Genomic DNA, 26,597 nt, shown 5'->3' on the forward strand with positions numbered 1-26,597 from the left:
AAAATAATGTACCCATAGGTGCATGGGTTTATTTCTGGGCTTTCTGTCTTTTTTATATTTCTGTTTTTGTTCCAGTACCATACTGTCTTGATGACTGTAGCTTTGCAGTATAATCTGAAATCAGGAAAGTTTATTACTTCGGCTCCATTCTTCTTTCTCAGGACTTCTTTGGCTATTTGGGGTCTTTTGTGTTTCCATAAGAATTGTGAAATTTTCGTTCTAGCTCCATGAAAAATGCCAGTAGTAACTTGATAGGGATCGCATTGAATCATTGGTAGTATAGTCATTTTCACAATATTGATTCTTCCTACCCAGGAACATGGAATATCTCTTCATCTGTTTATGTTGTCATGAACATAAACATACTAAAAAACATTCTAAAATATGTCTAAAATATTAACATACTAAAAAAATGACAATTATTTTTCATCACTAAAAAGGAGACTTGGATATTATAGGAATACAAATCTATCAATAAGAAGCTAGATGTTTAAACATGAGAAATTTTTTAAGCTTCTCAACTCCTTTCTTGTCTGATACTGAGAGTTCTATTTTACTACTTTCACTCAGTTATGACAACAAAATAATGAGCCACATACATTCAGCTTCCTGTCCCCACACCTCACAGTTTCCCAGGGCCAGACACTGAGCTCCCTCCCTGTTCAGGCTTCAGAATCTGACATTGCTCTGCCATTTTGTCTCTCCAGTCCTGTAAATTCTAACATTACAAACATATGTACTTTAAGTTCAAGATGTGCTAATATGTTGAAAGCTCTCTTGAAAATGATATAGAGAATGCATCAAATGTCTTAGGCTGATTTTACACATAATCTCTGTAGTTGCAAATTTTATCTCTGATTTTGAGAACTTTTATAACATACTTTCAGTAAATGTGCAAGTCACATTTTACACCCTGAGTAAAATCTCAAAATTCTCCAATAAATCTATGTCACAGTTATCTATTAGCAGTCATGATCTAGGAATGGAGGACTTATTACCTTATCCCAAAAAGCAGTAAAATCTTTCATGTGCACGATTGTTTTATCATCTGATGGCAGTTGAGTGGTGAGCTGTGATATCTCATCAAGTAACAAAAAGTTCTACAGAAAAAGGAAAAACATAGACAGTTTAGTCTGCGGTATGAAACACAAACAAAAATAATTGCTTCCCTGGAATTTGCAGTAAAAATCTATACAACCTACAAATTGTTTTGCCATTTGTATTTGAAGTGTTGGTTCACATCAGAACAAACTACTATATAGATAATATACACTATTATTACACCATATAGTATGTACATTCATAATATAGTACATATAGTATACATAGAGTTCTTTATATAAGGGAGTGTGTGTGTATGTGTGTGTGTATAATGTGTGTATATGCATGTGTATATATGACATAAATAGAGCGCCTGGTCGTGAGTCTATCTGCAACTTTCTCAACATTTCTCAGTGTACAAATTTTTTCCCTAAGGAGAAAATATAGCTCTAAAATCCAACACATTTAGAACCTGGACATTTATATTGCTTTAGCCTTGTGTTACCAGCAATAAACATGGGAGCCGAGAGGAAATTATTCCATACATATTTTCTGAATCCCACTATGCACCAAGCACCATGTGACACTGCTAGGAACATAGAGAGGAAGGCCATTCCCAGGCCTTCTTCAATCCGGTGGCACAAGACAGGCTGGAAACACAAGACCTATAGCAGAGATGCTGAATGAAAACTCTGGCTCTATTGTGGGTCATGACCCTCATGTGAGCACTTAAGACCACTCTGCTTTTCTCATGTGCATAAATCAATATCACTGCTTTTCATTAACTACCACTTGTTATCATTCTAAAAAGAAAATGTTCTTATTAAATTTCTACCTCTTAAAAATACTTCACAAGCATCTTTTCACTATCACTTATGTCTTCTCTTTAGTCAGTGCCTTCTCTCCAGCTCGACAGGAATGGCTGCATCTTCCACTTCTTGCTATTTTCACAGCACTTAGCAGTCATTCAATGTGATTTAGCTGAATAAAACCAAGTCCTTTGAACCACCACAAAGCTAATATAAACATATACCAGAAAACTCTCCCTTGCCCTGCAAATGTTAGATGTATTAATAACTCAATGAAAGAAACTACAGTGGTAGAGAAATTGAGTAAACAACTGAGACCACCTCCATTACCCACACCCCTAAGAACTATGAATGTGTGGCAGAGACTGCTGACTGTCCTCAAAATCTGCTCTCATTCTTCTGTGGTAACAAACCCTGGATTTGGCTGCAAGTGGCTTTTTGGAAGAAGGGCCTCTCTCTCCAGCCTCACAAGCAGATATGCACAGCCATGTGGCTAAATCGAGGTCAGTGGAGAGTGACAGCAACCAGGACCTTCCTCCACCCCACGGCCTGGGCCTTGGAGGCTGCCAGTGGGGTCAAGGTCACATGCAGTGGAGTAACATAAGAGAGAAAGAGTCTGGGTCCCAACATCACGGAGGTTCACACTAGCCATGGGACTTGTTATGGGGAGAGCTGTATCACCACAAAAAAGATATGTCCTAATGCCAGTTAGCTCAAAATGTGACTCTATTTGGAAATAGGGTTGTTATAGGTGTAATCCATTAAGGTGAGATCACAGTGGAGTAGGGTGGGCCCTGAATTCAACATGATTAGTGCCCTTATAAGAAGAGAGATACAGAGACAGACACACCAGCAGAAAACACACAGATGATGATGGAGACAGAGGCTGGAATGATGGCAATTGCAAGCCTAGGAAAAACAAGGTTTGTCTGAAACCATTTAAGTTAACAGTGCTGACAAAGGAGTCCCCCTTACAGGATTTCGAGAGATTGTGGCCCTGCTGACACCTTGATTTCAGACTTGTGATTTTAGGTCTTGTGGTTTGTGTTACTTTGTAAAGGCAGCCCCAGGAAGAGAATATAGAGCCTTACAAGGACTCTTGCATGAGAGAAAAGCAAACTATCCTTGTAAGCAGCTTTAATATGGGCAATTCTACGACCCAGAGGCAAACCAATTCCCTACCAACACAGGGGCAACTGATAAAAGCTTCTGGGGATGTTTGAGAAAGAAAACATTTGAATAGGAACCTACTCCCCTAAAATCATAAACATCCTTCAAGTCCTTGACATTCTCATCTATCACACCACAGAGCTACAAATGTGACTGCAATCTTCCTCTTCCAAAGAACAATTGGCAAAAATTGATCATGAAAACCTGCTTCTGTGCAGGAAAAAGAAAGCAGTACCCTTGCATCTCTCTCAAAGACCAGCGGTCAGGAGATAAGATCCTCTCGTTTCCTCCTCCTCTCATCCAGGCTCACTGAGAACCTAACATGGGGCTCAGCTACTCCTCCCCGCCCCAGGCCCTTGTCCAGCAGGAGGCAGGATGGATGGACAGTGGTCTGAGGACTCCTCTGCAGGCTCTCAATCACCACAGCCTGAGTTCTGTCTCCACATCACCTCTCCCATCATCAGTCATGTAGCAGCTCTTGTCTGTTCTGCCACAGCTCATTCATCTCCCAATTTTCCTTTTCTCTTGAAGCAACATAATTTCAGAGTCTAACTTACTATTAATCATTTCAAATACTGATACAATATTCTTGGGTTTTTCCCCTAGTTCCTTCCCTAGCCCTCCCCAACAACACTCCTTCCTGATCTCTTTACAACACCTCTGAGAATGTCCACCATACTTAATATCCCCCAGTGATCCATAAGCACCTAAGTCCACACTACCCAGGTGGCCTCTGCCTGGACACCCTGAGTACTAACCCACCCACCCTTCCAGTCCATCTCAAAAGCTAATCCTCCTGGGAATCTGTCAGGACATCACCAGCTGGCACTGTCCTCCCTACCCCTGAATCCCATGAGGGATTCTCCTATATGTCACACAGAAGATATAGACACTACATCACTCACACACTTACAGACACTAGTTCCAACTCCAACAGAGATCAAGCCTTGTACAGTCAGCAAATCATGGGTAAGGGAAGGAATAGATTACAGGGCTCCTCAAATCCATCCAACCTGCACTGCTACAGCTTTACATAGACTGAGCTAACACAGCAACAAGCAAAAAGTTGTATGCATATATTGTACATCTTGTCTAGACAGAATCAAATGCCAATTTCAGCTTAAATATGTTACCAAGACAAAAACTCAATATTCAGTGGGTGCATGTGTTCAGTTCAGTCACCCAGTCATGTCCGACTCTTTGTGACCCCATGGACTACAGCACGCCAGGCTTCCCTGTCCATCACCAGTTCCTGGAGCATGCTCAAACTCATGTCCATTGAGTCAGTGATACCAGACACCATCAGTGTGTACATAGTAGGACAGAAATTCCCAACACTTCTCCACAAATAATAGGTTTGAGTGAGGAAAGATATCACAATCTTCCGGGGGTTAAATGAGATTCCAACACATAACCAGCTTGTAAAGGTGTCAGAAGTGCTGGCTGGATTTTTTTCTAGGACTCAGGCTGATAAAAAAAAAAAAGGCCAAAAATAAAATACAGATGATGTGCAGACCCAGAACAGATCATGTGGGAAAATACCAAAGTCAGAACTTCAGCCAAAAAGATTGACTTCCCAGTGGCTGGTGGAGGAAAATCTAAGCAGTTTTATGAATAATATAACTTCAGAGACAGATTTTACTGGATGTGAAAGTCACTGAAAACTTATAGTGCTTTCAAGATATTTACAATCCTATTGGAGTCATTCAAAGAAAAGAGCTTCAGTCCATTTTCCTTATTAAGATAAAATAGAGGGGTTTCTGGGGCCTATAAAGTCACAGTAAATCATTCATATTTTGTACATGGGAAAAATGACATAGAAAAGCACATGTAAACAAGAAGACACAACACTATGAAGACCATGTGTAGGTCTGCCCATGGGGATGGACCACCGCACCACATCCAAGGTGGGCAGGGGTAGTGGGTTTCCTTCCTGAGGCTGCCAGACATGACCTGAGCAGAAATTCTGGATGATGAACCACCTAGTCTACTGAGCCCCAGGCTTCAGGAGGCTGTGGGGCAGCAGGGCTCCACACCACACTGTGTTCTAAACTCTGCCTGCCCACCACACCTCCAGCCCATCTGTGGTCAAATCTTGCCCAGTTCTGACCAACTCAGTTGGCCTTTTCTTCCACTCCTGAGGCCCTTTTTACCTTCTAGTTGGGCATCATCACATCTAAGTGAGAGGCAGGGAAAGGAAGAAAATGATTATCTGATAATTGCTGCTACCTGTTAGATAACAGGACAGGAGGTTGAATCCAGCCAATGGCTGCTCAGTGAGGCAGGTCTTACAGCAAACACTGAGTATTTTAAAATGCTCTCAGAATCCAAAACTAAGTCCAGGCTAGTCATCTCCTCAGATTTGGTTCTCTCTTAGCCTTCCTTATCATAGTGAATCCAGGTCATTTTACAGCCTGAAAAACCAAAGCAGCCTGACATCCACCTCTCCCCTCCCCGCCCCTAATACCCAACTCAAAATGTGCCCCTGAGCGGCTCTCAAATATGGCCAAGTCTCTCTATTTCACCCTAAACCAAACCACATCATCTCGTCCCTGGACCATGTACTGCACACACTCCTGATACACTCATCTCCCTGACTCTGCTCTGGGTCCCTAACACACCTCATTGCCTTGTTCTCCAGGCTGCAGCCAGGCTGAGTTTTGAGATGATAAAAATCTTAATGTTTCCTGTAGGATCCTGTATGGGCCCCTCCTCAGGCCTCCAGCTCTCTACTCTGCAGCCTCAGACATTTCTGGTTACTCAAATGCACGGATCCCCCTTCTTATCCACAAAAGGCCTTTGTCACATGACCATCCCCAGGGAAATGTGAAGCGTCAGCCTCCCATCTCCCACACCCCCACACATGGAATTCTCCAGGTAACCTGCTTAGCCTTCCCTGCTCAAACTTCTCAACACAACCTCCAAAACTACACCAGTGACTCTGCCAAAGCAACTCATGGCCCCTCAGACTTTTCCTCCCAAGGACTATTGACACAGAGATGCACATCAGGTATCACTGTTTGATACTTTATTAACCTCCCACTTGATGAAACATAAATTGCAAGTAGGAAGGACTTCTCTGCAGTTGCTTACCTGTCCCTATATATACTCATCTGTACCATACTCAAGGCTGCACCAGACTTGTTATTTTGTGGAATGATTGGATGAGTAAATTCAAATTTGACCCGCAAAAGTCAAGCATAAATCAAGACAGCTTTTTCCTCTCAATTGATTTTAGTTTTAAAAAGGTCCTGTTATCTTTTGCATTTGCTAAGGTACATTTTAGATTTCTTTCTACAACTAGGGCAATGTTTCCCAAACGTGATTTATTTTCAGGGACACAGGGACACTTACTAAAGACATAGGTAAGTTGGACCCAGCAAAGGAATAGTGAATCAGAAACTCCAAGATGTGATAATTTAGTTTTAATAAGCACACCAGGTGATTCTCATGAACTAGAGACCTACATTCTTTATAGGGTTGTAAAACTAAATGGGTGAAGAAGTTTCTATTAATAGGATCTAAAAGAAAAAAAATACTTCCAAGATTACTTCAACACACCATGGAGCAGTTTCCAATGCAAACAATCTCACCACTCTTATTCTCAGCTATTTGCCCTGCCTTTACTGCAAACTACCATCAACAGATCTCTAAATTCCAAGACCACCCTCCAGCCACGAAGAGAAAATTTAGGTGTTTTTCGCAAATCAAAGGTGTGTCCTTCATCAGGACACAAAGCAGCCTGACAAAGTCAGCACAAGGAAAATTCAAAGTTCTCCCCAGATCATAATTTTAATGTTACTGCACACACCTACACAGGAAGAAGTCTCAGGCCTTAGACATTGAGTTCATTTTAGTAGAAAAGAAGTAAAAAATCCACCCAAGTATTTGAGCACAATTCTCTGAAAACCTTCTACAGGACCCCTTTCCCACTACACTCTCTGGTGCGTCACATCATCCATCAGAGAATCAGAGTTATCACTGTCTCCACTTCAACCATGCTTAACGGTTAGGTATTTGCAGGATCCCAGACATGATGGAGCTAGAAGGTCCCTTCAGTTGCACATGTTCTGAGCATCTGCTATTTCTGAGCACTACGAAAATGAACAAGGCACTGTCTGTAAGAAGTCTGGAGTTCCAGGAAAGAAAGAAATCCATAAACACACGGCTTAGTGAGGACAATGTCATATGCAGGAGCTCAAAGGAAGATATGGGGATTCAGGAGGGTGTGATGGTTAATTTTATTAACCAGACACTTGGCAGACCAGGCCCAGACACTTGCTCAAACACATATTACAGTGTAAGCATTTTTAGATGAGATCGACATTTAAATCAGTAGAGTCTGAGTAAATCAGATTATCCTCCATAACATGGGTAGGCCTCATCCAATTAGTCAAAGGTCTTAAGAGAAACTAGACTGACCAACTCCAAAGAGGAGGGAATTCTGTCTCAAGAGCACCTTCAGACTAGAGATGAATTTTAGCATAAAGCCTCATGGTATAAATCTTCTTTTATGATGGCCATCAAGACAGACTATTTTTGTTAAACAAGTAAGAGTGTTTCTAGTTTACTACAAGGCCCAGAAGCCAGGCCAGCAGGAGCTACATGAACACCTGGCTGTACAGGGCACAGCTAGCTCCTCTCTTTAGAGAGTAGGTCCACCAAGTCCAGTTGGGCTGGGTTCAGATACACAGATGGATGCACAGAACAAGCAGAAGATTCAGACCTATCCCCACTCTGGATAAGATTCAGTTCCTCTGATTTGACACTCCCATAAAGACCCAATATTCCAGGGATGCCAATCTGCTCCCTCCTCTGCATTTCTCCAGCTTCTAGTGCAGACTGACCCACCCTGGGCCTTTGTAGGGGCCCAGTCATGTCCTGTAACTGTTGTCTCAGTCAACCCAGCATTTATTTGATACCCATGATGTGTCCAGCATGGACCAGGCACTACACTAAAGAACCACTAGAGACAGTCTGCTGTCAAGGGGCTCAGAACACTCCCAGGGAGTCAGCATCACCCCACCTGACAAGAGGCTGCTGTGCACATAGACGGAAACCCCAGATCAATGTCAACAAAAGTGCTGGGAGAGGGTCATGGGGCTGCTGGAGGCTCAGAAGCATTTACTTAAATCAAGGACAGAAGAGAAATCAATCCAAGAGGCTGAACAGAGTGAGTAAAGACCTCAAAGTAGGGATGGATAAGGCAGGTCACAGGCAAGCCCCTTTCCTCCTCCCCACCCCAGTCCCCATGTGCTGAGAAACAGACAGAGAGGCCAGTGGAGCCCAGAGTTTAAAACTTGATTCTTCAAAAAACAGGGACTTCAAAGGTCTTCAGAGTAAGAAAAGATGATAAAAACCATACTTAATGAGATAGTCCACATGACAGAAGGTACATAGAAAGCAATGTAACAGTGGTTAAGAAACCAGGCTTTGGTCAGAATCCTACTTCTGTCATTTGCAAGCTGTGTGAGGATGGGTGAGCTATTTCAACTGATACAGGAACCTGTTTCCTTATCTGTAAAGTGGTGACACTAATGTTTACCCACTCAATTGCTTTCCTGATTAAATGAGATGGCATGATGCATAAAGAGTTCAAGAGGGCCCAGACCACAAGTAGATCACTGGTAGCCACGATCAAAGACAGCAGCTGTGGCAGCAGTAATAACAAAACCACAATAGCACAACACACATATGAAGCTTCCATCTGGATAGGTTAATGTGTCACTAAGAATGTCACTACAGTCCAAGGATTTTCCTAAATGTCTTATTTAAAGATGTGAAAGCCATGAAAAATGAATTTTTTAACAAGTTGCATGGACCAAGCCTTATAAGTATTGCTAGAAGCCCCCATCAGAAAGAATGACAAACTCAGGGGACCAGAACTGACCCCATATGACTGATGTGTTTTATGGGAAATGGTTTTTTATAGCATAGAAACGTCATCACAGAAAAGACTGGCTTTTATGACAAGACCCAAAAATAAAATATAATCACATGGAGAACTAGCTAACTTCACTAGAGATCTATTACTAGTTTTCCATCACTGTGGAGAAGTAGAAACAAGTCAGATTTTTCAAAAGCCTAAAATTCATACTTATGCTTGAAATCACACTCAAGCTCATGCCCAGGCTGACTCACAGAACCATTTTATTTTAATTTTAGATTTATTCACAAACACATGAATAACTGATCACCTACTGTGTGCCAGACCCTTGTCTTGGTGATGTAAATTATTTTCCCAAGGCAATTTAGGGACAGCCAGGAAAAAAAAAAAAAAAAAAACATAGTGGGTATGGTGGGAATCACAAATTTGAAGGGAAGAGTCCAGCTAGAGACAGAATTAAGCAATGAAAAGAGGCAGAGAGGAAAAGGCAGATCCAAAAGGCAAGCTCAGAAATTAACAAGCAAACCACCTATGCAGGAAAGAACCCGTTTCCAACAGAGAACTAAGTAAATCTTCCTGTCCAAGGAACAAGGAGCTCTCAGCAAGTTTTTTCCTTCCCAGCCCAGAGAGGAATCCTGTTCACACCAGGACGGTGTACAGTCCCTATCTAGTCATTTGAGTTAGCACAGGAGAGGCAACCTGTTCGCTTCTCTTGTTTTTAGACATATTAATCACCCTGACATCATCACTTGTATGTAGAGAGTCCTGTGTTGTTGCTACTGCTGCCAATAAATGAGCAGGGAACTTATGATATTTATAATATACTCTATCAAAGAAGAGAGGGGGGTACATAAGAGAGTTTGGAATGACTACCAGCTTTGGCACAGAGAGCTAAACCTCATCTAACTGGCACACAGTCACACCAAATAAAAGAAGGCATTTTATGTAAAATACACCTACAACTTAAAAAAGTTATTTGTCCCCAAACCTTGATTCTTCGGATACTGATGATGGCCTCTGACACCTTCTCGATGGCCATGGGGAAGTAGAGGGTGCTCGTAAACCGCAGAGCCTCATACAGCGTCACCACCACAAACACTTGGCTGGCTGTAATCACCTTTTTGAGAGCCACATTGGTGATGAAGGTGACAAAAATCATGATTTTGGTTACAGCAAAAAATGATGCCAAATTCATTCCTCTAAGATAGGAACTTTGCAGAATCTTGGAAATTTCCTTCCTGGAAAAGAGAGTAGAAAGTAGATTTTAAAACAATCATCAACATCCAAGGCATGAATTCAAGTGCCCTGTGTGAGTGGTCCCTTTCAAGGGAGTGGGCACAGATAAACTATCCCTCACATCATGGAAACACTACACAGTGCACACCCGGAGGTCTGCCCCCAAACCAGGAACACACTCTGCAGCACCACTTCACTCTTACAACTAAAAGAAGACTTAGAGTCACACTTTTATAAACATTTTGGACCAATGAGACTGAGCTTGAACATTCATTCAACATGCATTCAAAACCACAAGTCCTGTGCCAGGCTCCTCACTGATGACAGAAAGACACAGCCCATCACCTCCAGGAGCTCATGAACTTGTGGAGGAACAGAATAAGACACCCCAAGACTGTGACACACCAAGACATTAGACAGAGGCAGCCATACAGCCCCCACAGGAGCCTAGAGCAGAGTTGTGTAACATGGAGCAGTGGAGTGAGAGCAAGTTGCATGAATGTGGATCTTAAGAAGATAAGCTGAAGTCAGGGTTGGCAGAGGCCAGAGAATAAGGAAGATGAGAGTGTATTCCCATCAGAGGGAGGGCCCCCACAAAGGTGCAAAGTAAGAAGTGACAGGGAGATACCAGAGAATTCTAAGTACCCTGTACTGGAGTAAAACACTCACCAGATATTTAAATGAAAGATGTAGAAAAATACCATAGACAAGAGAATGTAGAAAAGTACTCTACAAAGAAAACAACAGTGTTTTCATGTCTCTGTTTGGAATGAATAATAATGATTCATAAAGTTTTGCCTGATATAGTTACATCCAATCTCTACAATCTCACCATTTGTCTTACATCAAACTATAGTTTTAGTTTGAATGTCATTGTCTCAAATACTAGCATCTTCTGTAGAGAAGGAAATGGCAGCCCACTCCAGTACTCTTGCCTGGAAAATCCCATGGACAGAGGGGCCTAGCAGGCTATACTACATGGGGTCATAAAGAGACGAACACAATTTAGAGACTAAATAACGACAACAAGCCCATCCTGTACCCTGCATTGACAATAGGCAAAAGCCACCTGCTTCAAGAGAAGAAACAGAAAAACAGGTTCTGCCCAGGATCCTGAAGTTGTACAAAGCAGAGGACGTTAGCTGGGGTGGAGAGAGGAAACTGCCTCACACACAAACTCCAATATAGGACAGATGTCATGGGCGGACAGAAAATACACTTGCTATCATCATCAGAAACAAAGGCTTTGGACTTTTCAGCTAAAGACTGATTTCCAGCAATTAGATACTCTTCTATCTGAAACATTTAACCACCATGTCTCTGTTCATGTTTCTATATTGGATATGAAAACAAAACTTACCTTGTGGAGTTCTTTTGTAATTGATTTCCATATGTGAAAGACCTTTACAGACAATGAAAAAGCTAAGGTGTATCATTAGGTAAAAATAAACATAAAAGACAGGAAAAACTACTAACACCTTGAAATTACTGCTTTTGGGTGTTTGTGGTACTAAGAAATACTTGGAAATTCATTTCTGTATAAGAAGCATAAGCAAAGGAGAAAAGGAAAGATATAAGCATCTGAATGCAGAGTTCCAAAGAATAGCAAGGAGAGATAAGAAAGCCTTCCTCAGTGATCAACGCAAAGAAAAAGAGGAAAACAATAGAACGGGAAAGACTAGAGATCTCTTCAGAAAATTAGAGATACCAAGGGAACATTTCATGCAAAGCTGGGCTCGATAAAGGACAGAAATGGTATGGACCTAACAGAAGCAGAAGATATTAAGAAGAGGTAGCAAGAATACACAGAAGAACTGTACAAAAATGACCTTCACAATCAAGATAATCATGATGGTGTGATCACTCACCTAGAGCCACACATCCTGGAATATGAAGTCAAGTGGGCCTTAGGAAGCGTGACTACAAACAAGGCTAGTGGAGGTGATGGAATTCGAGTTGAGCTATTTCAAATCCTGAAAGATGATGCTGTGAAAGTGCTGCACTCAATATGCCAGCAACTTTGGAAAACTCAGGACTGGCCACAGGACTGGAAGAGGTCAGTTTTCATTTCAATCCCAAAGAAGGGCAATGCCAAAGAATGCTCAAATTACCACACAATTGCACTCATCTCACACACTAGTAAAGTAATGCTCAAAATTCTCCAAGCCAGTCTTCAGCAATACGTGAACCATGAACTTCCAGATGTTCAAGATGGCTTTAGAAAAGGCAGAGGAACCAGAGATCAAATTGCCAACATCAGCTGGATCATCAAAGAAGGAAGAAAGTTCCAGAAAAACATCTATTTCTGCTTATTGTCTATGCCACAGCCTTTGACTGTGTGGATCACAATAAACTGTGGAAAATTCTGAAAGAGATGGGAATACCAGACCACCTGACCTGCCTCTTGAGAAACCTATATGTAGGTCAGGAAGCAACAGTTAGAACTGGACATGGAACAACAGACTGGTTCCAAATAGGAGAAGGAGTACTTCCAGGCTGTATATTGTCACCCTGCTTATTTAACTTCTATGCAGAGTACATCATGAGAAACCCTGGACTGGAAGAAACACAAGCTGGAATCAAGATTGCTGAGAGAAATATCAATAACCTCAGATATGCAGATGACACCACTCTTATGGCAGAAAGTGAAGAGGAGCTAAAGAGCCTCTTGATGAAAGTGAAAGAGGAGAGTGAAAAGGTTGGCTTTAAGCTCAACACTCAGAAAACTAACATCATGGCATCTGGTCCCATCACTTCATGGGAAGTAGATGGGGAAACAGTGGAAACAGTGTCAGACTTTATTTTGGGGGCTCCAAAATCACTGCAGATGGTGACTGCAGCCATGAAATTAAAAGATACTTACTTCTTGGAAGGAAAGTTATGACCAACCTAGATAGCATATTCAAAAGCAGAGACATTACTTTGCCAACAAAGGTCCATCTAGTCAAGGCTATGTTTTTTCCAGTGATCATGTATGGATGTGAGTTGGACTGTGAAGAAAGCTGAGCGCCGAAGAATTGATGCTTTTGAACTGTGGTGTTGGAGAAGACTCTTGAGAGTCCCTTGGACTGCAAGGAGATCCAACCAGTCTGTCCTTAAGGAGATCAGTCCTGGGTGTTCATTGGAAGGACTGATGCTAAAGGTGAAACTCCAATACTTTGGCCACCTCATGCGAAGAGTTGACTCATTGGAAAAAAAACTCTGATGCTGGGAGGGATTGGGGGCAGGAGAAGAAGGGAATGACTGAGGATAAGATGGCTGGATGACATCACCGGCTCAATGGACATGAGTTTGGGTAAACTCCGGGATTTGGTGATGGACAGAGAGGCCCGGCGTGCTGCAATTCATGGGGTCACAAAGACTCGAACACAACTGAGTGACTGAACTGTACTGAAGAAGCATTATACAAAATTTTCCTTTAAGAAGACAGTAAGTGGAAGAGCAGGTTAAAATGATGTCTTCCCGTTCTACTTAAACTTTCTGCCACATGTTGGGGGTGGAGTGCATAGTATTTAAGTTCATTGTAATGTGAAAAACTTGGTAAGACTTCAAAATTAATTCAGAAAAGTCAATTGTAGTAACGTAGGTGAACCTAGAACCTGTTATACAGAGTGAGGTAAGTCAGAAAGAGAAAAGCAAATATTAATGCATATATATGGAATCTAGAAAAATAGAACTGATGAACCTATTCACAGAAAATAAATGGAGACACAGATGCAGAGAAGAATTTCAGAGACACAAAGTGGGAGGGAGAAGGTAGGACAAATTGAGAAAGTAGCATTGGCATGTATATGCTGTCATGTGTAAAATAGATAACTAGCAAGAAGCTGCTATACAAAACAGGGAGGCTAGCCTGGTGCTTTGTGATGACCTAGAGAGGTGGAATGGGGGAGTGGAAGGTGGAGATTCAGGAAGATGGGGATACACACACACACACACACACACACATACACACACATACACACACACAATTATGGCTGATTCACCTTGACATATAGCAGAGACCACCACAACATTATAAAGTAATTATCCTCCAAAAATAATAAGTAAATTCAGTTAAAAATGTGGAGGGGAGTACAAAAATATGGTGTGACATATACAAAAACTTACCTTCTCAATCTGGTAATAAGGTCTATAAGTGACTTTTCCCAAGCATTCATTTTTACTGATTTGATGCCACTTATAAATTCACTCATGGTCCTGATCCTGTCATCTGTGAGAGCTGCAGTCTTACTCCTAAGGGGAAAGACATGAGAGATGAGCCATAGTGATCATGTACTAACTTTCTGTGGCAGCAGCAGCAGGGGGCACAGGGAGGGACCAGAGATCAAATGATTCTCTATAGCTCTTCTGTGCTGACATCACAAGAAGGTACTACTCAAAGTACAAATGGAGAAAAAGACTTCTAGGAAGTCAACAACGCAGCCTAATTCAAAGACTAACTCAGAGAACTTGCAGTAACAGCCAAGGAAGACCTGAAGTGAGTCAGATACAAACCATCTGCCCAAGAAGATGGAGGTTGAACAGGAAAGGCAGAAAGGAATCTAACAGGAAAACAGTGTCTGTGCTGTAATAAAATAGGAGTAAAATTCTGGGGAACAGAAAAGATGAGGCTGCTAATAACATCAGGAAAGGAGAACAAGAAAAACTTCAGAGACCTTGTAGCACTGGAACAGGGCCTCAAAGGATAAGGAACATCTATCCACAGCAAATAGAGGAAAGGGAATTTCAAGTAAAGAAAAATACCTCACATAAAGGTACACACAGACACAAAAGAACTCACCTAGCTTCAAACAACACGCCTTCACCACCTGACAATCTGGACATGACCCACTTCCAACCCTCTGGAACCTTCCTCAGCTCTCACTCATCACCATTAGGCCCTTCATCACCAGTTACTTTTCTATCACATATGCTGCTGAGACTGTGGGACTTTATGAAAGTGAAAGTGAAGTCACTCAGTCATGTCCAACTCTTTTCCACCCCATGGACTGCAGCCTATCACACTCCTCTGTCCATGGGATTTTTGAGGTGAAACTACTGGAGTCGGTTGCCATTTCCTTCTCCAGAGGATCTTCCTGACCCAGGGATCGAACCTGGGTCTCTCACATTGTAGGCAGATGCTTTACCATCTAAGCCACCAGAGAAGTCCTAATAAAGACATAATTTGGCAAAATTCAGCATCCATTTAAGATAAAAACCCTCCAGAAAGCAGGAATAGAAGGAACATACCTCAACATAATAAAAACTATATATGACAAACCCGCAGCAAACATTACCCTCAATGGTGAAAAATTGAAAGCATTTCCCCTAAAGTCAGGAACAAGACAAGGGTGCGCACTTGCACCACTACTATTCAACATAGTTTTGGAAGTTTTAGCCACAGCAATCAGAGCAGAAAAATAAATAAAAGGAATTCAGACTGGAAAAGAAGAAGTAAAACTCTCACTGTTTGCAGATGACATGATCCTCTACAGAGAAAACCCTAAAGACTCCACAGAAAATTACTAGAGCTAATCAATGAATATAGTAAAGTTGAAGGATATAAAATTAACACACAGAAATCCCTTGCATTCCTACATACTAACAATGAGAAAACAGAAAGAGAAATTAAGGAAACAATTCCATTCACCATTGCAACGAAAAGAATAAAATACTTAGGAATATATCTACCTAAAGAAACAAAAGACCTATATATAGAAAACTATAAAACACTGGTAAAGGAAATCAAAGAGGACACTAATACATGGAGAAATATACTGTGTTCATGGATCAGAAAAATCAATATATTGAAACTGAGTATACTACCCAAAACAACCTAGATTCAATGCAATCCCTATCAAGCTACCAATGGTATTTTTCAGAGAACTAGAACAAATAATTTCACAATTTGTATGGAAATACAAAAAGCCTCGAATAGGCAAAGCAATCTTGAGAAAGAAGAATAGAACTGGAGGAATCAACCTGCCTGACTTCAGGCTCTACTACAAAGCCACAGTCATCAAGACAGTATGGTACTGGCACAAAGACAGAAATATAGATCAATGGAACAAAATAGAAAGCCCAGAGATAAATCCACGCACCTATGGACACTTATCTTTGACAAAGGAGGCAAGAATATACAATGGAGAAAAGACAATCTCTTTAACAAGTGGTGCTTGGAAAACTGGTCAACTACTTGTAAAAGAATGAAACTAGAACACTTTCTAATGCCATACACAAAAATAAACTCAAAATGGAAGAAAGATCTAAATGTAAGACCAGAAACTATTAAACTCCTAGAGAAAAACATAGGCAGATTCATGTTGATATATGGTAAAACCAATACAATATTTTAAAATTTAAAAAAAGTAATAATAATAAAAAAACCACTCTCTGACATAAACCACAGCAGGATCCTCTATGACTCACCTCCCAGAATATTGGAAATAAAAGCAAAAATAAACAAATGGGACCTAATTAAACTTAAAAGCTTCTGCACAACAAAGGAAACTATAAGCAAGGTGAAAAGACAGCCTTCAGAATGGGAGAAAATAATAGCAAACGAAGCAATTAAAGAATTAATCTCAAAAATATACAAGTAACTCCTGCAGCTCAATTCCAGAAAAACAGAAGACCCAATCAAAAAGTGGGCCAAAGAACTAAACAAACATTTCTCCAAAGAAGACATACAGATGGCTAACAGATGAAAAGATGCTCAACATCACTCATTATCAGAGAAATGTAAATCAAAACCACAATGAGGTAGGATTTCATGCCAGTCAGAATGGCTGCGATCCAAAAGTCTACAAGCAATAAATGCTGGAGAGGGTGTGGAGAAAAGGGAGCCCTCTTACACTGTTGGTGGGAATGCAAACTAGTACAGCCACTATGGAGAACAGTGTGGAGATTCCTTTAAAAACTGGAAATAGAACGGCCATATGACCCAGCAATCCCACTGCTGGACATACACACTGAGGAAACCAGAATTGAAAGAGACATGTGTACCCCAATGTTCATCACAGCACTGTTTATAATAGCCAGGACATGGAACCAACCTAGATGTTCATCAGCAGATGAATGGATAAGAAAGCTGTGTACACAGATACACAATGGAATATTACTCAGCCATTAAAAAGAATACACTTGAATCAGTTCTAATGAGGTGGATGAAACTGGAGCCCATTATACAGAGTGAAGTAAGCCAGAAAGAAAAACACCAATACAGTATATTAACGTATATATATGGAATTTAGAAAGAACGTAATGATAACCCTGTATGTGAGACAGCAAGAGAGACACAGATGTGTATAACAGTCTTTTGGATTCTGTGGGAGAGGGCAAGGGTGGGATGATATGGGAGAATGGCATTGAAACATGTAAATTATCATGTGTGAAACAAATCGCCAGTCCAGGTTCAATGCATGATACAGGGTACTCGGGGCTGGTGCACTGGGATGACCCTGAAGGACGGGATGGGGAGGGAGGTGGGAGAGGGGTTCAAAGGAACATATGTACACTCATGGTGGATTCAAGTCAATGTATGGAAAAACCAATACAATATTGTAAAGTAAAATAAATATATTAATTAAAGAAAAATAAAGACATAATTAATCAAGACCAGCGACAGTCCTAAGATGACAGAGGAAAAGGATTCGGAGACCACTTTCCACCCACAAATTCATCAAAAGATCATTTGCATGCCGAGCAACTTCCACAAAACAACTTCTAAACGCTGGCGGAGGAAACCAGGCACCCAGAAAGGTAGACTATTCTCTTTGAAAAGAGGGAGGACGAAATATAAAAGCCAAAAAGAGAGACAAAAAGAGTTAGGGACAAAGACCTGTCCTGGGGAGGGAGTTGTGCAGGAGGAGAAGTTTCCACACAGTAGGAAATCCTTTCACAGGCAGGTCTGTGGGGTGTTTTGGAATCTCAGAGGGCAACATAACCAGAAGGAAACACACACACACACACACACACACACAATATGCACCTAACCGCAGCTGCCTGTGGAGAAGTAGCCCAGACACTCGCATCCACTACCAACAAGTGTGGACTGGACAGGGAGGCACAGGCTGCATAATCAGTGCTTAGGATAAGGACTGGGCCTTAATGCCCTGAGGACAATCTGAGGGAGTTAACATGAGATAGAAACCCAAACTGTGGGATTGCCAGAGAGAACAAAAAAGAGAGAACTTTCCCGCAAAAGGCTCTAACGCACAGCCTGGCCTGCACACAGAACAAAGGATTGAGCTAACACCAAAGAAGAGCTAGTCACCCCCCAGCCCTCCCCCACTCCCCAGAGGCAGAGAGGCAGGTGTGCAGCCAGAGCTGCAGGGCAAGGGGCTGCTGCAATCTCCGCCCCAGGGACCGGCATCCTCCACCAAACTGCGAGCAGGCTCCCAGTTGCTAACCACGTTCTCCTGGTATCCTGGATGGTTGACATCTGCCAGGAGTGTCACAGCCTGAGATCAGCTCTCCAGAGGAGACACACCTCCCACATGGCACACCTGAGATGGTGCTCCTGCGGCGCACCGGGGCACCAACCGGCCAGAACCAGGGAGGTGATTAAGACACACAGACCACCTGGGACAGTGCACTCGCCAAGCACCTGGTCACCTGAGCTGCTTGGACCTGGGAAGGGCACAAAATGCACACCCAACCGACTCTGTGCCCTTGTGGAGCACCCAAGAACCTGAGCAGCTTAGACCTGGGAAGTTCCCGAAAAGGAAGACCCACTTTGGACAGTACCCCTGCAGAGCACCCTGGAGCCTGAGCAGTGTAGACCCAGGAAGCACATGTCACCTTGAGCTTTGGCAAACCCAGTGTGGTCCTTACACTGTGAACATTCCCCACACATGCCAGAGAAATCTGTTTGCATTGTCCCTCCCTCCCCACAACACAACTGAACAAGTGAGCCTAAATAAGTGACCACCTTTGCCCCCTTGTGTCAGGATGGAAATTAGACACTGAAGAGACTTGCAAACAGAGGAAGCCAAAATTAGCAAAGAGGGAACCGCTCTGGAAGTGACAGGTGCAACAGATTAAAACCATGTAGTTAACATTGACTAAGCATTGGAGGGAGCTGATAGACCTTGAGAAGAAGTACAAGCTGGAACAAGGAACTATCTGAAACTGAACTGACCCCACACTGCCCACAACAGCTTCAGAGAAATTCCTAGATATATTTTTACTATTATCACTTTTTAATTTTTTAATTTAAGTTCCTTATTACTCCTTTTTCATTTTTATAACCTATTGTCTTGCAAAAAAGACCCCATTTTTAAAGCAACTTCACATATACATTTTTCATAATTTTGTGATTGATTTTGTTTTATAATTTTAATATTGTATTTCTGAGCGTCTAACCTCCACTCTAGATTTTTAATCTTTTCTTTTTGGTATTTGTTTTCAATTTTGTACCTTTAGGAATATAATCTTCAGTACCCATTTTCACTTAGGTGTGTGAAATTGCTGGCTGGCTTTATTGCTGTCTCCCTTTTTCTCCCCCAGATCACCTATATCTCCTCCCTCCCCTTTCTCTTCTCTACTTAACTCTGTGAATGCCTCTGGGTGTTCTGAGCTGTGGAGAACACTTAGGGAATTGATTACTGGCTAGATTGCTCTCTCCCTTTTTGAGTCCCCTGGTCACCTCTATCTCCCTTCTCCCTCTTCTCCATGTAAGTCTGTGAACCTCTCTGGGTGTCCCTCACTGTGGAGAATTGTTTCACCACCAACCTAGATGTTTTATCATCTGTGTTATATGGATGGAGAAGTCTTGAGGCTACTGTAAGAATAAGACTGAAAGCCAGAGGGAGAAGGTTTAACTTCAAAACTTGAGAACATCAGGGAACTCCTGATCCATGGAATATTAATAGACAAGAGCTCACCCAAAAGGATACATTCCTACACTTAAACCAGCTCCACCCAAGAGTTAACAAGTTCCAGAGCAAGCTATACCATGCTAATTCTCCAGTAAAGCAGGAACACAGCCCTGAGCATTAAAAGACAGGCTGCTCAAAGCCATGCCAAACCCATAGATACCCCAAAACTCACTACCAGACACTTCATGGCACTTCAGAGAGAAGAGATCCATTTCCACCCACCAGAACATAGACACAAGCTCCCCTAACCAGGAAACCTTGATAAACCACTAGTCCAACTTCACCCACAGGGAGAAGGTGCCACAATACAGAGGAACCATGAACTGCCAGTAAACAAAAAAGGCACCCCAAACCCAGCAATCTAAACAAAATGAAAAGGCAGAGAAATATTCAGCAGGTAAAGCAACGTGATAAATGCCCACAAAATCAAACAAAAGAGGAGGAGATAGGGAATCTACCTGAAAAAGAATTCAGAATAATTATAGTAAAGATGATCCAAAATCTTGAAAACAAAATGGAATTACAGATAAATAGATAGAGACAAGGATTGAGAAGATGCAAGAAATGTTTAACAAGGACCTAGAAGAGACAAAGAAGAGTCAATCAATAATGAATAATGCAATAACTGAGATCAAAAGCCCTCTGGAGGAAACCAACAGTAGAATAATTGAGGCAGAAGATAGGATAAGTGAGATGGAAGATAGAATGGTGAAAATAAATGAAGCAGAGAGGAAAAAAGAAAAAATAATTAAAAGAACTGAGGACAACCTCAGAGACCTCTGGGACAATGTAAAATGTCCCAACATTCAAATCATAGGAATCCCAGAAGAAGAAGATGAAAAGAAAGGGCATGAGAAAATTTGAGGAGACAATAGTTGAAAACTTCCCTAAAGTGGAGAAGGAAATAGCCACCAAAGTCCAAGAAACCCAGAGAGTGCCAAACAGGATAAACCCAAGGTGAAACACCCCAAGACACATATTAATCAAACTAACAAAGATCAAACACAAAGAGAAAATATTTAAAGCAGCAAGGGAAAAGCAACAAATAATCCACAAGGAGATCCCCATAAGGATAACAGCTGACCTTTCAATAGAAACTCTTCAGGCCAGAAAGGAATGGCAGGACATGCTTAAAGTGATGAAAGAGAAAAAACCTACAACCCAGATTACTATACCCAGCAAGCATCTTATTCAAATATGAAGGAGAAATCAAAAGCTTTACAGACAAGCAAAAGCTGAGAGAATTCAGCACCACCAAACCAGATCTTCAACAAACGCTAAAGGATCTTCTCTAGACAGGAAACACAGAAAAGGTTTATAAACTCAAACCCAAAATAACAAAATAAATGGCAACAGGATCACAATTATCAATAATTACCTTAAATGTAAATGGGTTGAATGTCCCAATAAAAAGACAAAGACTGGCTGAAAGAATTCAAAACAAACCCCTATATATGCTGTCTGCAAGAGACCCACCTCAAACCAAGGGACACATACAGACTGAAAGTAAAGGGCTGGAAAAGGTATTTCATGCAAATGGAGACCAAAAGAAAGCAGAAGTAGCAATACTCATATCAGATAAAATAGACTTTGAAAGAAAGGCTGTGAAAAGAGACGAAGAAGGACACTACATAATGGTCAAAGGACCAATCCAAGAAGATATAACAATTATAAATATATATGCACCAAACAAGGGCTTCCCTCATAGCTCAGTTTGTAAAGAATCTGCCTGCAATGGAGGAGACCCTGATTTGATTCCTGAAGCAGGAAGATCCTCTAGAGAAGGGATAGGCTACCCACTCCAGTATTCTTGGCCTTCCCTTGTGGTTCAGCTGGTAAAGAATCCAACTGCAATATGGGAGACCCCGGTTCGATTCCTGGGTTGGGAAGATCCACTGGAGAAGGGACAGGAGACCCACTCCAGTATTCTTGGGCTTCCCTTGTGGCTCAGCTGGTAAAGAATCTGCCTGCAACATGGGAGACCTGGGTTCAATCCCTGGGATGGGAAGATCCCCTGGAGAAGGGAAAGGTTATCCACTCCAGTATTCTGGCCTGGAGAATTCCATGGACTATAAAGTCTATGGGGTTGCAAAGAGTCAGACACGTCTGAGCGACTTTCACTTTCACTTTCATACACCCAACATTGGAGCACCTCAATACACAAGGCAAATGCTAACAAGTTTGAAAGGGGAAACTAACAGTAACACAATAATAGTGGGAAAATTTAGTACCCCACTCACATCTATGGATAGATCAACCAAACAGAAAATTAGCAAGGAAACTCAAACTTCAAATGATACACTGGACCAGTTAAACCTAATTGATATCTATAGGACATTTCACCCAAAACAATGAATTTCACCTTTTTCTCAAGTGCACATGGAATATTCACCAGGATAGACCACATCCTGGACCATAAATCTAGCCTTAGTAAATTCAAAAAAAAAAAAAAAAAATCATTTCAAAGATCTTTTTGGATCACAACGTGGTAAGATTAGATGTCAACTAGAGGAAAAAAACTATTAAAAATACAAACATATGGAGGCTAAACAACACACTTCTGAATAACCAGCAAATAATGGAAAAAATCAAAAAGGAAATCAAAATATGCATAGAAACAAATGAAAATGAAAACCCAACAATCCAAAACTTATGGGATTCAGTAAAAGCAGGGCTAAGACAAATGTTCATAGCAATACAAGAGAAAAATCAAGAAACAAGAGAAAAATCAAATAAATAACCTATCTTTACACCTAAACCAACTAGGAAAAAAAACAAATGAAGAACCTCAGGTTAGTTGAAGGAAAGAAATCATAAAAATTAGAGCAGAAATTAATGAAAAAGAAACAAAGGAGACTATAGCAAAAATCAACAGAACTAAAAAAGATGGTTCCTTGAGAAGGTAAATAAAATAGGCAAATCATTAGCCAGACTCATCAAGGGAAAAAATGGAGAAGAATCAAGTCAACAAAATTAGAAATGAAAATGGAGAAATCACAACAGACAACACATAAATACAAAAGATCATAAGAGACTAGTATCAGCAAATATATGTGAATAAAATGGCCAACTTGGAAGAAATGGATGAATTCTTAGGAAAGTACAACCTTCCAAAACTGAACAAGGAAGAAATAGAAAATCTTAACAGACCAATCACAAACATGAAAATCAGAACTGTAATCAAAAATCTTCCAATAAACAAAAGCCCAGGACCTGATGGCTTCACAGGTGAATTCTACCAAAAATTTAAAGAGCTAACACCTATCCTACTCAAACTCTTCCAGGAAATTGCAGAGGAAGGGAAACTCCCAAACTCATTCTATGAGGCCACCATCACCCTAATACCAAAACCAGACAAAGATGCCACAAAAAAAGAAAACTACAGGCCGATATCACTGATGAACATAGATGTAAAAATTCTCAAAATTCTAGCAAAGAGAATCCAACAACATATTAAAAAGATCATACATCATGACAAAGTGGGCTTTATCCCAGGGATGCAAGGATTCATTGATATTTGCAGATCAATCAATGTGATACACCACAGTAACAAATTGAAAGATAAAAACCATATGATTATCTCAATAGATGTACAGAAAGCCTTTGACAAAATTCAACATCCATTTGTGATAAAAAAAAAAAAAAACCCTTCGGAAAGCAGGCATAGAAGGAATATATTTCAACATAATAAAAGCCATATATAATAAACCCACAGCAAACATTATCCTCAATGGTGAAAAATTGAAAGCATTTCCCCTAAAGTCAGGAACAAGACAAGGGTGCCCACTCTCACCACTACTATTCAACATAGTTTTGGAAGTTTGGGCCACAGCAATCAGAAAAGAAAAAGAAATACAAGGAATCCAGATTGGAAAAGAAGTAAAACTCTCACTGTTTGCAGATGACATGATCCTCTACATAGAAAACCCTAAGGACACCACCAGAAAATTACAAGAGTTAATCAATGATTATAGTAAAGTTGCAGGATATAAAATTAATACACAGAAATCACTTGCATTCCTATACACTAACAATGAGAAAACAGAAAGAGAAATTAAGAAAACAATTTCATTCACCACTGTAATGAAAAGAATAAAATACTTAGAAATAAATCTACATAAAGAAACAAAGGACCTGTATATAGAAAACTATAAAACACTGATGAAAGAAATCAAAGATGACATAAATAGAAGGAGAAATATACCATGTTCATGGATTGGAAGACTCAATATAGTGAAAATGAGTATACTAACCAAAGCAATCTATAGATTCAATGCAATCCCTATCAAGCTACCATCAGTATTTTTCAGAGAACTAGAACAAATAATTTCACAATTTGTATGGAAATATAACAAACCTTGACTACCCAAAGCAATCTTGAGAAAGAAGAATGGAACTGGAGGAATCAACCTGCCTGACTTCAGGCTCTACTACAAAGCTACAGTCATCAAGACAGTATGGTACTGGCACAAAGACAGAAATATAGATCAATGGAACAAAACAGAAAGTCCAGAGATAAATCCACACACCTATCTATGGATACCTTATCTTTGACAAAGGAGGCAAAAATATGCAATGGAGAAAAGACAATCTCCTTAACAAGTTTTGCTGGGGAAACTGGTCAACTGCCTGTAAAAGAATGAAATTAGAACACTTTCTAATACCATACACAAAAATAAACTCAAAATGGAAGAAAGATCTAAATGTAAGACCAGAAACTATAAAACTCCTAGAGGAAAACATAGGCAAAACACTCTGACATAAATCACAGAAAGATCCTCTATGACCCACCTCCCAAAGTAATGGAAATAAAAGCAAAAATAAACAAATGGGAACTAGTTAAATTTAAAAGCTCTTTTACAATGAAGAAAACTATAAACAAGGTGAAAAGACAGCCTTCAGAATGGGAGAGATAGTAGCAAACAAAGCAACTGACAAAGAATTAAGCTTAAAAATATACAACCTGCTCATTCAGCTCAATACTGAAAAAATAAATGACCCAATCCAAAAATGGGCCAAAGAACCAAACAGACATTTTTCCAAATAAGACATAAAGAGGGCTAACACATGAAAAGATCCTCAACATCACTAATTATCAGAGAAATGCAAATCAAAACCACAACAAGGTACCATCTCATGATGGTCAGAATGGCTGCTATCAAAAAGTCTACAAACAATAAATGCTGGAGAAAAGGGAACCCTCTTACACTGTTGGTGGGAATGCAAACTAGTACAGCCACTATGGAGAACAGTGTGGAGATTCCTTAAAAAACTGGAACTAGAACTGCCATATGACCCTCCAATCCCACTGCTGGGCATATACACTGAGAAAACCAGAATTGAAAGAGACACGTGTAGCCCAGTGTTTATCACAGCACTGTTTACAATAGCTAGGACATAGAAGCAACCTAGATATCCATCAGCAGATGAATGGATAAAAAAGCTGTGGTACATATACACAATGGAATATCACTTAGCTATTAAAAAGAACACATTTGAATCAGTTCTAATGATGTGGATGAAACTGGAGCCTATTATACAGAGTGAAGTAAGTCAGAAAGAAAAACATCAATACAGTTTATTAATGCATATATATGGAATTTAGAAAGATAGTACAATGACCCTATATGCGACACAGCAAAACAGACACAGATGTAAAGAACAGACTTTTTGACTCTATGGGAGAAGGTGAGGGTGGGATAATTTGAGAGAACAGCATTGAAACATGTATATTGCCATATGTGAAATATCTGACCAGTTCAAGTTTGATGCATGAAACAGGGCACTCAAAGCTGCTGCACTGGGACAACCCAGAGGGACGGGATGGGGAGGGAGGTGAGAGGGGTGTTCAGGATGGGGGGCACATATATACATTTGGCTGATTCATGTCAATGTATGGCAAAAATCACCACAATATTGTAAAGTAATTAGCCTCCAATTAAATAGATTGATTTAGAAAATTAATCAAAACTGACTTTGTCCTTGGACACTCATAAATTAATGGAAACATTGAATTAAAAATAAGACATGGATATACATATTGGAAAAATCACTCTAACCCAAGCATAACAAAAATACACACAGCTAAGTTTGAGCCTATAGGATTATTACTATTTAATAATGTTTAAATAACTTCAATATAGGTACATTGGGCTCAAGGACACTCTACATATTCAGATACAGTGCTGGGAGGGTCTGGAAAATCCTATAACTTTTCCTGCTTCAAGATTATCCTTCAGCTTATAGCTGGAGCCACCACTGGCTAAACTAAGCCTGAAGGGTCTACAATACACACAAAGAAGAGATCAGAGAAGGCATTTTATTTTTTAAACCAAAGCATCCAACAGATTGTAGTTGTCACCAAAAATATGTTGCTGCTGCTGCTGCTGCTGCTAAGTTGCTTCACTTGTGTCTGACTCTGTGCGACCCTAGAGACAGCAGCCCACCAGGCTCCCCGGGCCCTGGGATTCTCCAGGCAAGAACTTGGGAGTGGGTTGCCATTTCCTTCTCCAATGCATGAAACTGAAAAGTGAAAATGAAATTGCTCAGTCGTGTCTGACTCCTAGCGACCCCATGGACTGCAGCCTACCA

The 26,597-nt window shown here is 40.6% G+C and overlaps 1 protein-coding gene across 1 annotated transcript in view; it reads right to left on the reverse strand.

Moving 5' to 3' along the window:
• Positions 1–26,597, reverse strand: part of LOC133243937 (ATP-binding cassette sub-family C member 4-like) — a 63,116-nt gene that overhangs the window by 6,267 nt on the left and 30,252 nt on the right. Inside the window, exons 7-9 of the mRNA XM_061410645.1 lie at positions 14,254–14,379; positions 9,896–10,145; positions 999–1,100 (exon numbers count right to left, since the gene is read on the reverse strand). Of these exons, the coding sequence (XP_061266629.1) occupies positions 999–1,100; positions 9,896–10,145; positions 14,254–14,379 (478 nt within the window). The remainder of the gene's footprint in view (positions 1–998; positions 1,101–9,895; positions 10,146–14,253; positions 14,380–26,597) is intronic.

The sequence above is a fragment of the Bos javanicus genome, unplaced genomic scaffold (genome assembly GCF_032452875.1).
Source record: "Bos javanicus breed banteng unplaced genomic scaffold, ARS-OSU_banteng_1.0 tig00001600_1, whole genome shotgun sequence".
NCBI classification, from domain to species: Eukaryota; Metazoa; Chordata; class Mammalia; order Artiodactyla; family Bovidae; genus Bos; species Bos javanicus.